The sequence below is a fragment of the Somniosus microcephalus genome, chromosome 4 (assembly GCF_052327205.1).
Source record: "Somniosus microcephalus isolate GS21.2 chromosome 4, FLI_Smic_1.0, whole genome shotgun sequence".
Classification (NCBI taxonomy): Eukaryota; Metazoa; Chordata; class Chondrichthyes; order Squaliformes; family Somniosidae; genus Somniosus; species Somniosus microcephalus.
The window spans coordinates 156,317,797-156,333,580 of NC_140990.1; the positions used below are offsets into that span (position 1 = coordinate 156,317,797).

The 15,784-nt window shown below is 43.7% G+C and overlaps 1 protein-coding gene across 2 annotated transcripts in view; it reads right to left on the minus strand.

Annotated features, from left to right (window-relative positions):
- trpm2 (transient receptor potential cation channel, subfamily M, member 2) overlaps positions 1-15,784 on the minus strand; it is a 337,017-nt gene that overhangs the window by 272,967 nt on the left and 48,266 nt on the right. For both annotated transcript variants that reach the window (XR_015078103.1, XM_085985384.1), the window contains exon 5: positions 10,368-10,548. Coding sequence is in view for 1 of the 2 variants with exons in the window: in XM_085985384.1 (XP_085841510.1) it covers positions 10,368-10,548 (181 nt within the window). In the remaining variant the exon portion in view is untranslated. The remainder of the gene's footprint in view (positions 1-10,367; positions 10,549-15,784) is intronic.

A 15,784-nucleotide genomic window follows, 5' to 3' on the forward strand; every position in this document is an offset into this window, starting at 1 on the left:
TGCAATCCTTACATTAAATGGTCTCATGGTGGGGTGAAGGCAATAACTCTGAAGTCTGTGTTGAAGGATTGTGGGTTTCCGTTGTAGAATGAGTGAGAGGGACAAATGGCCTCCTTCAGCTGTACTGATCTTTGTGCCAATCAGTGCAGGTTTAAGTAGACTCTGCTTGCTACAGACTGGTTTTTAAAAGGAGTCCCGAAGCAGAGACTCCAGGTTCGAATCGTTTCACCTTACTTCCCGGTAATATTGGGCCAAAATTTGCTGGCAGAATACCGGAGAGTTTAATGTGTAAATAACCCAGCAACTTTTGGAAGAGGAAGAGCTATCCCTTGAGTTGCGAATCACCACAAATTGCTGGACCATTTGCGCCGCTCTGCCGTTAGCCTCACGAAAATGGCAGCTCGCTGTCAACCTCCGCATGAGTTTCAAGAAATTGCTGCATTTGCACATTAATTACCAGTTAAACTCATCATAGAAAGTTGGGGCTGGTACTTAATGATGTAAGGACCCTGTTAGTGATGAGATTTATGCTCCTGTAATGCCATTCAACCTCTCTGGCCCAGAAAGGTAACAACTGAAACTATGGATTCTCATTCCTGCAGGTAGTAAATTGTTCTTGAGGTTTAAGAAATTTTTCATTTACATTTTTTTTCTTGCTTCTCCTTTCTGTCTCTTTTTTTCTCCCTCTCTTTATTTCTCTTTCTGTACCTGGTTTGACTCTAATTCACAATGGGCCAGGTTTGGCTGGAGCGGGATACTGTTAGTTAGACTTGTTTGTGCACGTTTTGGTTTCGGTTGCCCTGTGAGTTGCTGGAAGTGCGGGCTGATAACAGCACAATGAGGGCAGCAGGACATCTGGGACCTTACTGAACAACGCGATAAATTGTATATCTCCATAACCAATGAGATTAAAGGATTGAGAAATAAACAGAGGAATGGTGGAAAAGAGGGTGACAGGTACAGAAAGAGAAATAGAGGGGAAATAAGTTTGGATTAAAAGAGAAAAAAGAGATGAAAGGAAAAGTAAGAAAAATGTTAAAATGAAAATTTGATATTTTAAAATACAACTAAAACCTGAGGGGATGAGACTCCACAATTTAATTATTCACTTTCTGCGCCAGAGAGGTTGACTGGCAATCATTAACAAATATCATGTTAAAAGGGTGCTTGGGCTGATAATTACGTGACTTGACTTTCTGTAGCGAGTTTATTGGGCAATTAACGTGTAAATGCAGCAACTTCACGAAACTCACAGGGCGGTTAAGGGCGAGCTGCCGTTTTCGCGAGGCTAATGGCAGCAACTTGTGGCGATTCGCAATTCCCGGCGTATCTCTTCCTCGCCACAAGTGGCTGGGTCCTTCACACACGGTTCTTTTTTCAGCAAAACCTGCCTCGCTATTTCCTTCTCCATCGTTCCTCTGGGGGTGGACTGTTGGTCCCAGCGTCTATCGAGGTCCCTGTTGCCCTCGCCATGCTGTTACCAGGTCGCACTTCCAGCAATTCACGACGCAAACATTTTCAAGCTGAAGGGTGCAGGAGAAAGTCTAACGGGGCACGCCATGAGATGCCCCACTCCAGCAAAATCTGGGCAATTAACACCAGCTCTATGGATTTGTGGTTCTGCCAAACATTTAAAAGCCGTGTAGATTACAGTGAAGATTAGGACCTGTTCCGAGAGGATACATTTCTTCTCTCTGCTCTTTGCGTCCAAAAGGTTTCAGAGATCAGTAATTCGTTTTAAGTAATAACATTACAGCTGCTGTGTGGGACTGACTTTATTAGATTGGATCATTTGTAATATCCCGTAATAGAAATAATGAGGAAATGGCACGGGTGAAGGAAATCAGAAATAAAACATCTTGCTACCAGCCGTCCTCCAAAGTGCTAAGGGCTGGATTGTCCTCGTGTTGATTGGGCTCCCAGCAGAGAGGGAATTATCGGCTAATCCCGGGCGCTCATCAGGGTGGGTCTGGAGCCGCAACACTGCTCCTGACAGGGAGGGAAATTCAGCTGTGGTGCCAGCCTGTGATCACCTAAAAAAGAGGGGGAGAGGGAGGCGGGAAGTGAGGGTGCGGGGAGAGGAGAGGAGGGGAGGGAAGTGAGGGTGCGGGGAGAGGGGAAGGGAGGAGAGGGGAGTCATCTCTCTCTGGCAGCAGAGCCTAGCCGATGTCTCAGGGAGCAGGGAGCAGGAGGGGTAAGCAGCAGGAACGGCTCCCAGGTGTTTCTGGCCGTGTCAGGAGCTACGGGGAGAGACCCCCGGGTATTGAGGGCAGGGATCCCCATAAGAGGGCGATTCAGGCTGTCTTTTTAAAATTAACTCTCGGGATGTAGGAATCACTGGCAAGGCCAGCATTTATTGCCCGATCCGAGTTGTCCTTGAGAAGGTAGTGGTGACCCAGAAAGAGTTACCAGGACTTCCTAGTTTTTGAATATCTGGTCACTCAAATTTTTTATGTACCGTGACTGAATTCCAAGGAACAGCCACAAAACCAAAAACAGACAAAAATGCCTGAGTTTTGCTCATTACATTTAAATTTAATTCTAGGTGGCCCTGTGGCCAATGTAGTGTTGAGTATTGGTGCTGCAGACGTATGCCTACCAGAGTTGAACATAAGAACATAAGAAATAGGAGCAGGAGTAGGCCATTTGGCCCCTTGAGCCTGCTCCGCCATTCAATAAGATCATGGCTGGTGATCTACCTCATATCTCCACTTTCCTGCACTACCCCCATATCCCTTGATTCCCTTAATATCCAAAAATCTATCGATTTCTGTCTTGAATATACTCAACGACTGAGCCTCCACAGCCCTCTGGGGTAGAGAATTCCAAAGATTCAACACCCTCTAAATGAAGAAATTTCTCCTCATCTCAGCCCTAAATGGCCGACCCCTTATTCTGAGACTGTGACCCCTGGTTCTAGACTCACCAGCCAGGGGAAACATCCTCCCTGCATCTACCCTGTAAAGCCCTGTAAGAATTTTGTATGTTTCAATGAGATCACCTCTCATTCTTCTAAACTCTAGAGAATATAGGCCTAGTCTACTCAATCTCTCCTCATAGGACAATCCCCCCATCCCAGGAATCAGTCTGGTGAACCTTCATTGCACTCCCTCTATGGCAAGTATATCCTTCCTTAGGTAAGGAGACCAAAACTGTACACAATACTCCAGGTGTGGTCTCACCAGGGCCCTATAGAATTGCAGCAAGATGTCTTTACTCTTGTACTCAAATCCTCTTGTAATAAAGGCCAACATACCATTTCTTTCCTAATTGCTTGCTGTACCTGCATGATAACTTTCAGTGATTTATGTACAAGGACACCCAGGTCCCTCCGAACACCAACATTTCCCAATCTCTCACCATATAAAAAAAACTCTGCTTTTCTATTTTTCCTACCAAAGTGGATAACTTCATATTTCTTCACATTATATTCCATTTGCCATATTCTTGCCCACTCAGCCTATCTATATCCCCTTGAAGCCTCTTTGCATCCTCCTCACAAATTGCATTCCCACCAAGCTTTGTATCATCAGCAAACCTGGTCAAAACACGCAATCTCACAGTTAAACACAGTCACATGATCAAGACAGTGTCACATGGTCAGAACACAGTCACATGGTCAAGACACATGAATACATAGAATTGCAAAGTATTTACAGCACAGAAACGGGCCATTCGGCCCACCTGGTCCATGCCGGTGTTTATGCTCCACACGAGCCTCCTCCAAGCCCTCTGCATCTCGCCCTATCAGCATAGCCTTCTATTCCTTTCCCCTCATGTAACTTCTACTTCCATAGTCAAAATATACAGGGCACGAAAATGCTCAAGCAAGATATTCCATCAATTACGACAAGATTGCCAAACTTGATACAACAGTTAAGCCAGATAAAATAATGGAACGGTTAAACAAATAAATTAACTTCGCAAGGTCATTATTCAGCGAGCAGTTTTCCTTTGTACTTCGAAGTGGTTAACACACAATTTTAACACAAAAGCAACTCACAACATTTATAATTTAAATAGAGTGAGAGAGTGAAGCGCTTTAAATAGAACAAACCATGCTCAATAGAACGGAGCTCTTTAAATAGAACGGAGCTCTTTAAATAGAAGGAAGCTCTTTAAATAGAAGGAAGCTCATTAAATAGAACAGAGCTCTTAAATAGAACGAAGCTCATTAAATAGAACAGATCTCTTTAAATAGAACGAAGCTCATTAAATAGAACGAAGCGCTTTAAATAGAACGAAGCTCTTTAAATAGAAGGAAGCTCATTAAATAGAACGAAGCTCTTTAAATAGAACGAGGCTCTTTAAATAGAAGGAAGCTCATTAAATAGAAGGAAGCTCATTAAATAGAAGGAAGCTCTTTAAATAGAAGGAAGCTCATTAAATAGAAGGAAGCTCATTAAATAGAAGGAAGCTCTTAAATAGAAGGAAGCTCTTAAATAGAAGGAAGCTCTTAAATAGAAGGAAGCTCTTTAAATAGAACGAAGCTCTTTAAATAGAAGGAAGCGCTTTAAATAGAACGAAGCTCTTCAAATAGAAGGAAGCTCATTAAATAGAACGAAGCACTTTAAATAGAGGGAAGCTCTTTAAATAGAACAAAGCTCTTTAAATAGAACAAAGCTCTTTAAATAGAAGGAAGCTCATTAAATAGAAGGAAGCTCATTAAATAGAACGAAGCTCTTTAAATAGAAGGAAGCTCATTAAATAGAATGAAGCTCTTTAAATAGAACGAAGCTCTTTAAATAGAACGAAGCTCATTAAATCGAACGAAGCTCATTAAATAGAAGGAAGCTCATTAAATAGAATGAAGCTCTTTAAATAGAATGAAGCTCTTTAAATAGAAGGAAGCTCATAAAATAGAAGGAAGCTCTTTAAATAGAAGGAAGCTCATTCAATAGAATGAAGCTCTTTAAATAGAATGAAGCTCTTTAAATAGAAGGAAGCTCATTAAATAGAATGAAGCTCTTCAAATAGAACGAAGCTCATTAAATAGAAGGAAGCTCATTAAATAGAAGGAAGCTCATTAAATAGAACGAAGCTCTTTAAATAGAACGAAGCTCTTTAAATAGAAGGAAGCTCATTAAATAGAAGGAAGCTCATTAAATAGAACGAAGCTCTTTAAATAGAACGAAGCTCTTTAAATAGAACGAAGCTCATTAAATAGAAGGAAGCTCATTAAATAGAAGGAAGCTCATTAAATAGAACGAAGCTCTTTAAATACTCTTCAAATAGAATGAAGCTCATTAAATAGAATGAAGCTCATTAAATAGAACGAAGCTCTTTAAATAGAACGAAGCTCATTAAATAGAAGGAAGCTCTTTAAATAGAACGAAGCTCTTTAAATAGAACGAAGCTCATTAAATAGAACGAAGCTCTTTAAATAGAACGGAGCTCATTAAATAGAATGAAGCTCTTTAAATAGAATGAAGCTCATTAAATAGAATGAAGCTCATTAAATAGAACGAAGCTCTTTAAATAGAACGAAGCTCATTAAATAGAAGGAAGCTCATTAAATAGAACGAAGCTCATAAAATAGAACGAAGCTCTTTAAATAGAATGAAGCTCTTTAAAAGAAGGAAGCTCATTAAATAGAAGGAAGCTCATTAAATAGAAGGAAGCTCATTAAATAGAACGAAGCTCTTTAAATAGAACGAAGCTCTTTAAAGAGAACGAAGCTCATTAAATAGAATGAAGCTCTTTAAATAGAACGAAGCTCATTAAATAGAAGGAAGCTCATTAAATAGAACGAAGCTCTTTAAATAGAAGGAAGCTCTTTAAATAGAAGGAAGCTCTTTAAATAGAAGGAAGCTCATTAAATAGAACGAAGCTCATTAAATAGAACGAAGCTCTTTAAATAGAACGAAGCTCTTTAAATAGAAGGAAGCTCATTAAATAGAAGGAAGCTCTTTAAATAGAAGGAAGCTCTTTAAATAGAACGAAGCTCATTAAATAGAACGAAGCTCTTTAAATAGAAGGAAGCTCATTGAATAGAACGAAGCTCATTAAATAGAAGGAAGCTCTTTAAATAGAATGAAGCTCTATAAATAGAAGGAAGCTCATTAAATAGAACGAAGCTCATTAAATAGAACGAAGCTCTTTAAATAGAAGGAAGCTCATTAAATAGAAGGAAGCTCTTTAAATAGAACGAAGCTCTATAAATAGAACGAAGCTCATTAAATAGAAGGAAGCTCTTTAAATAGAACGAAGCTCTTTAAATAGAAGGAAGCTCATTAAATAGAATGAAGCTCTTTAAATTGAAGGAAGCTCATTAAATAGAATGAAGCTCTTTAAATAGAAGGAAGCTCTTTAAATAGAAGGAAGCTCTTTAAATAGAACGAAGCTCATTAAATAGAACGAAGCTCTTTAAATAGAAGGAAGCTCATTGAATAGAACGAAGCTCATTAAATAGAACGAAGCTCTATAAATAGAAGGAAGCTCATTAAATAGAACGAAGCTCTTTAAATAGAAGGAAGCTCATTAAATAGAAGGAAGCTCTTTAAATAGAACGAAGCTCTATAAATAGAACGAAGCTCATTAAATAGAAGGAAGCTCTTTAAATAGAAGGAAGCTCATTAAATAGAACGAAGCTCTTTAAATAGAAGGAAGCTCATTAAATAGAACGAAGCTCTATAAATAGAAGGAAGCTCATTAAATAGAACGAAGCTCATTAAATAGAACGAAGCTCTTTAAATAGAAGGAAGCTCATTAAATAGAAGGAAGCTCTTTAAATAGAACGAAGCTCTATAAATAGAACGAAGCTCATTAAATAGAAGGAAGCTCTTTAAATAGAACGAAGCTCATTAAATAGAACGAAGCTCTTTAAATAGAAGGAAGCTCATTAAATAGAACGAAGCTCTTCAAATAGAAGGAAGCTCATTAAATAGAACGAAGCTCTTTAAATAGAAGGAAGCTCATTAAATAGAACGAAGCTCTTTAAATAGAAGGAAGCTCATTAAATAGAAGGAAGCTCTTCAAATAGAAGGAAACTCATTAAATAGAATGAAGCTCTTTAAATAGAATGAAGCTCTTTAAATAGAAGGAAGCTCATTAAATAGAACGAAGCTCTTTAAATAGAACGAAGCTCTTTAAATAGAACGAAGCTCATTAAATAGAAGGAAGCTCATTAAATAGAACGAAGCTCTTTAAATAGAACGAAGCTCTTTAAATAGAAGGAAGCTCATTAAATAGAAGGAAGCTCATTAAATAGAAGGAAGCTCATTAAATAGAACGAAGCTCATTAAATAGAATGAAGCTCTTTAAATAGAACGAAGCTCTTTAAATAGAACGAAGCTCATTAAATAGAACGAAGCTCTTTAAATAGAAGGAAGCTCATTAAATAGAAGGAAGCTCATTAAATAGAACGAAGCTCTTTAAATAGAACGAAGCTCTTTAAATAGAAGGAAGCTCATTAAATAGAAGGAAGCTCATTAAATAGAAGGAAGCTCTTTAAATAGAACGAAGCTCTTTAAATAGAACGAAGCTCATTAAATAGAACGAAGCTCTTTAAATAGAACGGAGCTCATTAAATAGAACGAAGCTCTTTAAATAGAAGGAAGCTCATTAAATAGAACGAAGCTCATTAAATAGAAGGAAGCTCTTTAAATAGAACGAAGCTCTATAAATAGATGGAAGCTCATTAAATAGAAGGAAGCTCATTAAATAGAACGAAGCTCATTAAATAGAATGAAGCTCTTTAAATAGAACGAAGCTCTATAAATAGATGGAAGCTCATTAAATAGAAGGAAGCTCATTAAATAGAACGAAGCTCATTAAATAGAACGAAGCTCTATAAATAGAATGAAGCTCATTAAATAGAAGGAAGCACTTTAAATAGAACGAAGCTCATTAAATAGAAGGAAGCACTTTAAATAGAACGAAGCTCATTAAATAGAACGAAGCTCTTTAAATAGAAGGAAGCTCATTAAATAGAACGAAGCTCATTAAATAGAACGAAGCTCATTAAATAGAATGAAGCTCATTAAATAGAAGGAAGCTCATTAAATAGAACGAAGCTCTTTAAATAGAACGAAGCACTTTAAATAGAACGAAGCTCATTAAATAGAACGAAGCTCTTTAAATAGAAGGAAGCTCATTAAATAGAAGGAAGCTCATTAAATAGAACGAAGCTCTATAAATAGAACGAAGCTCATTAAATAGAATGAAGCTCTTTAAATAGAAGGAAGCTCTATAAATAGAACGAAGCTCATTAAATAGAAGGAAGCTCTTTAAATAGAACGAAGCTCTATAAATAGAAGGAAGCTCATTAAATAGAAGGAAGCTCTTTAAATAGAAGGAAGCTCATTAAATAGAACGAAGCTCATTAAATAGAAGGAAGCTCTTTCAATAGAAGGAAGCTCATTAAATAGAATGAAGCTCTTTAAATAGAACGAAGCTCTTTAAATAGAACGAAGCTCTTTAAATAGAACGAAGCTCATTAAATAGAAGGAAGCTCTTTAAATAGAACGAAGCTCTTTAAATAGAAGGAAGCTCATTAAATAGAAGGAAGCTCATTAAATAGAACGAAACTCTTTAAATAGAACGAAGCTCTTTAAATAGAACGAAGCTCATTAAATAGAACGAAGCTCTTTAAATAGAACGGAGCTCATTAAATAGAACGAAGCTCTTTAAATAGAACGAAGCTCTTCAAATAGAAGGAAGCTCTTCAAATAGAAGGAAGCTCTTTAAATAGAATGAAGCTCATTAAATAGAATGAAGCTCATTAAATAGAAGGAAGCTCTTTAAATAGAACGAAGCTCTTTAAATAGAATGAAGCTCTTTCAATAGAATGAAGCTCATTAAATCGTACGAAGCTCATTAAATAGAACGAAGCTCATTAAATAGAACGAAGCTCATTAAATAGAACGAAGCTCTTTAAATAGAACGAAGCTCATTAAATAGAAAAAAGCTCATTAAATAGAAAAAAGCTCTTTAAATAGAACAAAGCTCTTTAAATAGAACGAAGCTCATTAAATAGAACGAAGCTCATTAAATAGAACGAAGCTCTTTAAATAGTTCGAAGCTCATTAAATAGAACGAAGCTCTTTAAATAGAACGAAGCTCTTTAAATAGAACGAAGCTCTTTATATAGAAGGAAGCTCATTAAATAGAACGAAGCTCTTTAAATAGAACGAAGCTCTTTAAGTAGAACGAAGCTCATTAAATAGAACAAAGCTTTTTAAATAGAATGAAACTCTTTAAACAGGGCGGGAGAACGGCAGTAAAACTCGGAAAAATCTGGACTAAAAATTAGGTAATAGTCAGGGCAGAGGGGGTAGCCCAAGGCATTTAAGTTGAGTGATTATCTAATAGTTAAGTAAATTAATTTAATTAACTTCAATACATTTTAAATTTATTTACTTAACCAGAATATCAAATTACCCATTAATTTGAAAGGAGCCTAAATCCATCTACTTAATTTAATCTGGTCCTCAAGTGATTCTATTACTTCTAGAAATAAATTATTGCTAACTAATTGGGGGTTTTAATTAATACAGTGGAGGACTGCGACAAATTACTGGATATTAATAAACTTGCAGAATGGGCATGTAATTGGCCAATAAACTTCAATATAGATAGATGTGAGGTGGTACGTTTTGGTAGGAAGAATAAGGAGGCCACACATTCCTTGGAAAATAAGTGTCTATTTGAGTAGAAGAGCAGAGGGATCTAGGGGTGCAGATACACAAATTACTAAAAATAGTGACACCGGTTAATAAGGCCATTTCTAGAGGGATAGAATTGAAAAGCGGAGAAGTTATGCTAAAATTGTATCGAACCTTGGTTAGATCACACTTGGAGCACTGTGAATAGTTCTGGTCACCATATTATAAAAAGGATACAGAGGCAGTGGAGAGGGTGCAGAGATAATTTACTAGAATGATACCAGAACTGAGAACTTATACCTATCAGGAAAGATAGAACAGGCTGGGGCTCTTTTCTCTAGAAAAGAAAAGACTGAGGGGTTGACCTGACAGAGGTCGTTAAGATTCTGAAGGTGTTTGATAGGGTAGACGCAGAGAAGATGTTTCCACTTGCAGTGGAGACCAGAACTAGGGATCATAAATGTAAGATAGTCACTAATAAATCCAATAAGTATTCAGGAGAAACTTCTTTACCCAGAGAGTGGTGAGAATGTGGAACTCGCTACCACAAGGAGTAGTTGAGGCGAATAGCATCGATGCATTTGAGGGGAAGCTAGATAAACACATGAGGGAGAAAGGAATATACTGATTGATAGGGTGAGATGAAGAGGGGTGTGAGGAGGCTCCTGCAGAACATACAACAGTTGGGCCAAATGGCAGGCCACTGAGCTGTAAATTTTATGTAATTCTATGCAATACTTTAAAATGCTAGTTTCTTCATACCTGTCGAGTGAGCCACTTTGATTAGGCCTCTGCGGAACATGAATCTCAGGTCAGGCTTCAGATGAAAGTTCTTTGCCCCTCCAGTTACAGAAATGAGAAGATGTGGCGGATTTAGTCCCCAGTACTTGGTCATGAGCTGGTACAGTGTCACTGGAGCAGTGTCATTTGAGACTCGGACATACTAGAAATAACAGCCGAGAACAAAAGTTACTGGGGTCGCCAACTCTGGTTGGACGTATTCCAGGAAGATTCATCAAATGACCAGCTGCCACCAACCGCCCCACCCCCATCCTCCCCACCCCATCCTCCCATCACTGGTTACTCAGCACGTCACAGAATCACAGAAACCCCACAGTGCAGATAGAGGCCATTTCGGCCCATCGAGCCTGCACCGACACATATCCCACCCGATCCCCGTAACCCCAACACATATCCCACCCTATCCCTGTAACCCCACCTATTTAATCCCCCTAACACTAAGGGTCAATTTATCATAGCCAATCAACCTAACCCACACATCTTTGGACTGTGGGAGGAAACCGGAGCACCCGGAGAAAACCCACGCAAACACGGGGAGAATGTGCAAACTCCACACAGACAGTCGCCCGAGGCCAGATTCGAACCCGGGTCTCTGGCGCTGTGAGGCAACAGTGCTAACCACTATGCCATCACCGCAAACCCACATAGGCCAAATGGGAAATGAACGGACTCTTTGTTGGACGATTCTGGACAATCAAACAGCTTTTATTTCCCATCTCCAATATTTTTATAACTAATGAACAAAAGTGTTCAGAGAAAATAGTAAGAATAATGAGAAGAGGCAATATAAACTAAGGTACAATTTTAAATGGGGTGCAGGAACAGAGGGACCAGAGGATCTACATACACAAATCTTTGAAGGTGGCAGGACAAGTTGAGAATCCTATTAAAAAAGCATATGGGATCCTTTTTAAACAGAGGTAGACAGTACAAAAGCATGAAGGGAACCTGAAAGTCTTTTATAAACACATTAAAATAAAAGGGTAGTCAAAGGAAGGGTGGGGCCGATTAGGGACCAAAAAGGAGATCTTCTTGTGGAGGCAGAGGGCATGGCTGAGGTTCTAAATGAGGACTTTGCATCAGTCTCTACTAGAGAAGAGGATGATGCCAACATCACAGTAAAGGAGGAGGTAGTAGAGAAATTGGACAGGATAAAAATAGATAAAGAGGAGGTACTTAAAAGTTTGGCAATGCTCAAAGTAGAAAAGTCACCCAGTCCAGATGGGATGCATTCTCGGCTACTGAGGAAAGTAAGGGTGGAGATAATGGAAGCTCTGAACACAATCTTCTAATCGTCCTTGGATATGGGAGTGGTGCCAGAGGACTGGAGGATTGCAAAAGAGTACACCCTGTTTGAGAACTTCATTCTCAGCATTGCTGGCTGTGCAGCTGCCTCAGCCAAGGAGAAGGAGAGGAAGGAGAGTTGAGTCGAGTGGTGGTCTCTTTGACCAGGAAGAGGAGGAGAAGGAGACCAGGCTGCAGGCCACCACCAACATCAACACCAATATCAACAGCTGCAGCAACTGAGGTGCCTGGAGAGAGAGGACAGGAGAGGAAAAAGAAAAGGGAAGCCCCATAAGAATAAACGCCACCAGAGGAGAGGCCTTTCCAACACTGCCTCCCCAATTGGCCTCCATTTTAGGAGAGGGAGAGAGAGGAGTAAAACAACAGAACTGAACAGAACAAACAACATCAACTGTTTGGAAGGAGGGAAGAGCATCATTTTCTCAACATCTACAGGTGGGTGTTATTTTGGTGCACTCTCCCAAAGACTTTGTATTGTAGGTGGGGGAGGAAAGAAGAAAAGAAGAAGGCCAGAACTGCAAGGGTGGTGTGTGTGTGTGGCTCTTGTTAAAAACTAGGCCACACACACCACTAATAAACACCCCTTCCCATTGCCTGACCTGGGGCAGCTGGAGCTGCCTAGGTGAAGTCACCACTTCAATTGAACATCATTAAGACCTGGTGCAGGACTGAGCCTGGGCATCTCCAGCTTTCCAGGTGAAGACATCTTCTCCCCTCACCAGAAGACCACTGACAAAGACTTTTTATTTACATCGGAGAGTGCACCCCTGCCAACACCCACCCACCCACCATCCTGAGTGGCAACCCTGCCCTTGTGGCTTCCCACCCCCTCGCTCTCTCTCTTTGTCTCTCTCTGCCTCTCTCTCTAAGAGGCACCTCAATCTATTTATTACTAATTACCTATTGAGCAGAGGGGAGAAGGCCCCTCTCCCAATTCAGTGAATAAGGGGAGAGGTGTGCCTTCAATTTAAACAGCTCCCTCTGCTCAAGAGTGGAAATTTAAAAAAACCCGAGGCCATTATTACCATCTTTAGGCCTGTGACTTGGGGTGAGTGTAGCTCTTAGAACCACCCAATGATGGCGACCACATCTTCGCCGGTGGTGGGGTCAGCCAGGATGTACGCAGGTGTGGCAGCCACATCCACAGCTGCTCCTGCTGCCCCGTCACCATTTAAACTAACAACTAGGAAACATGGGGTCAAGAGCTACACTCACCCCAATATGACAATTGAGGCGTGCGTAAAAGCCATGGCTGGGGTTGTCAGCCCCTCAGCCATTGTAGCAGCCTCAAAAATGTATGGGAAGGCTGTGTTCTTCCTGGGGTCGGAGCGGGCGGTGTCCCTGGCCATCGAAAAGGGGCTCACCGTGGGCGGGACCTTCCTGCCGGTGGACCCTCTTGAGGCCACCGCGCAGAGGGTTGTTGTTTCTAACATCCCGCCCTTTGTTCCTGGTGAGCGCCTCCTCCCCCACCTATGTCAACTTGGGGAGGTGAGGTCAGGGATTACGCCCATCCCGCTCAGCTTCCGGGAAGCCAGCCTTCGCCACATCTTCTCCTTCCGGCGCCAGCTTTTCATCCAACTGGCGCAGGAGGAGGACACTGACGGCGCGTTTGTGGTGCTTCACGGGGGGACTGCCTACCACGTCTTCTGGACGTCGGACGGTGTGCGGTGCCACGCTTGTAAGGAGGTGGGGCATATAAGGAAAAACTGCCCCGCCTCCAAGGTCGCCAGATTGTCTAGTGCGGCCAAGGCTGGCGCCGCCGCCGCTCCTCCCACCGGGTCTGTCCGCGCGTCAAAAACAACAGATGCGCGGTCGACGTCGGAGGCCAACACCATCACGGACTCCGGCAGGGGGGAGGGAGAGCGTCTGGTCGGAAGGAAGGCGCAGCACAAGACCAAACACCTTAAGGCGGGTCCCCTCGTGGAGGACAGTCAGCTTTTGGACCTTACATCCACGCTCCTCGCGGAGTTAGTTGGGATGTATGAGAGTGGGAGGGGCCTCGTGCCCGAGCCTGTGGCTGCAACTGCCGTAGCAGAAAAATCAAGATCTGTGGCCGGGCTCGGGCCCGAGGGGCCCAAGAAACCCGCTCCACCGGAGGGAACGGAGGAGGAGGCCTCAGCAGACATGGAGGCCTCCCTCCCTCTGTGTCCCTCCGTACTCAAAAGAAGGCGCGACCCCCTGGAAGAGGAGGAAGGTCCCTCCGAACAGGGGGAGTTGTCGCATGCCGCGGGTACTGCGCCCCCTCCCCCCGCCATCACCATCACGAGCAATCGGTGGGGGTCGCGTGTCCCTCGGGTGGGTGAGACAGATGTGTCTGTCCGGCACGTGCCTCCCGGGGATGGGGGAAGAGACCCTGCCGGTGGGGGGGGCCGTGGAAAAACCCGCGGAAAATAATATTACATCGGAACCGTTACTCCTCGCCGGGTCAGGCGTCCTGGGGACTGGGGCGGGCGAGCTCGAAGAAGCTGAGCTCACCCAATGTGACCCAGACATCTCCCAGGGACGGCTCGACCTGGTCGAGGTTTTTATTCAAGATACCCAGTCCGCTGGGTCAGTGGCTGGTGGCGGGGAAGGGGAAGGCCCTGACTCCGTCTCTGACGTCGACGCCGGACGTGCTGGAGGAACTGGGAATTGGTTTCTCCGGACGCTCCGACGCCTGAGGCGGAGGAGGACCCTGAACCGCCGCCGCCTCCTGGCCCGGCACCCCTGGTGGAGCCCAGGGAGGACTCCTCTGCCGCCGATCCTGGGGGTGGGATCCAGGCAGAGGCAGGGCCGGCTGGTGCGGCCGAGCCGTTCGCTGCGCCCTGCGCGACGGATGGGTCGGCTGCTGGTGACGACCTCCTGGAGGAGGACGGGGACTTGGTGATGGGCGTGGAGATTGATTTGGACTCCATTGCCAGCGAGGTGGTGGATGACCTCGTGCCCCTCACCGAGTCTCCCCTCATCCCCATTGCGAAACTCCGGGATTTTATGGCCATGTGCCTGGGTCGTCACAATAAGATCCGGCTGGCCCTCGACAGGTGGTCGGAGATGGCGCTGCTCATCGGGTCTGTTCACGCCGCCGTAAAAATCATGGGCGTGGACAAGGACATGAAGCCGCTCAAGCTGCGTCAGCTCAAAACGTTCTTCACTGGGCTGCTGAGGGAGTGGCGGTTGTCAAGTGACTGCGCTCCCTCCCCCCGTTAGGTGTAGGTAAAGGTTGCACTATGCTTCTGACATGAAGATAACCATAGCCAGCCTCAATATCAACGGCAGCAGGGAGGCGCGCCGTAGATTCAATAACTTCTCGGTCCTTTGGGACGGGAAGTATGTGGTATGCTTCCTGCAAGAAACCCACACCGTTCCGGGAGACGAGGCCATGTGGCTCCTGGAGTGGCAAGGAGGGGTCAGCATGAATCACCTCTCCAGCAATTCCTGCGGGGTGGCTATCTTGCTGGCCCCACATTTTCAGCCGGAGACCTTGGGGGCCAAGGAGCATGTGCCGGGCCGCTTGCTCCAGGTCACTGTTCGCCTGGGGGGCATGCTGCTCCATCTAGTGAATGTGTACGCCCCCCAGACCGGTGCGCAGCAAGTGCGCTTCTTTGAAGAAGTGTCCACTCTTCTGGGCTCCGTCGACGTCGGCGATTGCGTCAACGTCGGGGGGGATTTTAACTGCACCCTCGAGGCGAGGGACCATTCGGGTCCCCCGCGAAGCCCGGCGGTGATGGAGAAGTTGAGGGACCTGGTCAGGTCCTTCGACTTGGTGAACGTCTGCCGAAAGCTCCATCCCGACTCCAGCGCCTTCACTAGCATGAGGTCTGAGGGAGGAAGGTCCAGAATCGACCGCCTTTACATTTCCCAGGAGTACGTCTCCTGCGTTCCGGCGGCTTCCATGCGGCCAGTGCCGTGCACGGACCACCACCTGGTGTGGGCGGAGCTCGCTCTGCTGCGCGCGCGGTGGGTGTCCGCGTACTGGCATTTTAACAACCTGCTGCTGGAGGATGTGCGGTTCCGGGATTTGTTTCGTCGGTTCTGGGCCGACTGGAGAAGGAAGCAGGGGGGCTTCCCCTCCTTGAGGCTATGGTGGGACGTGG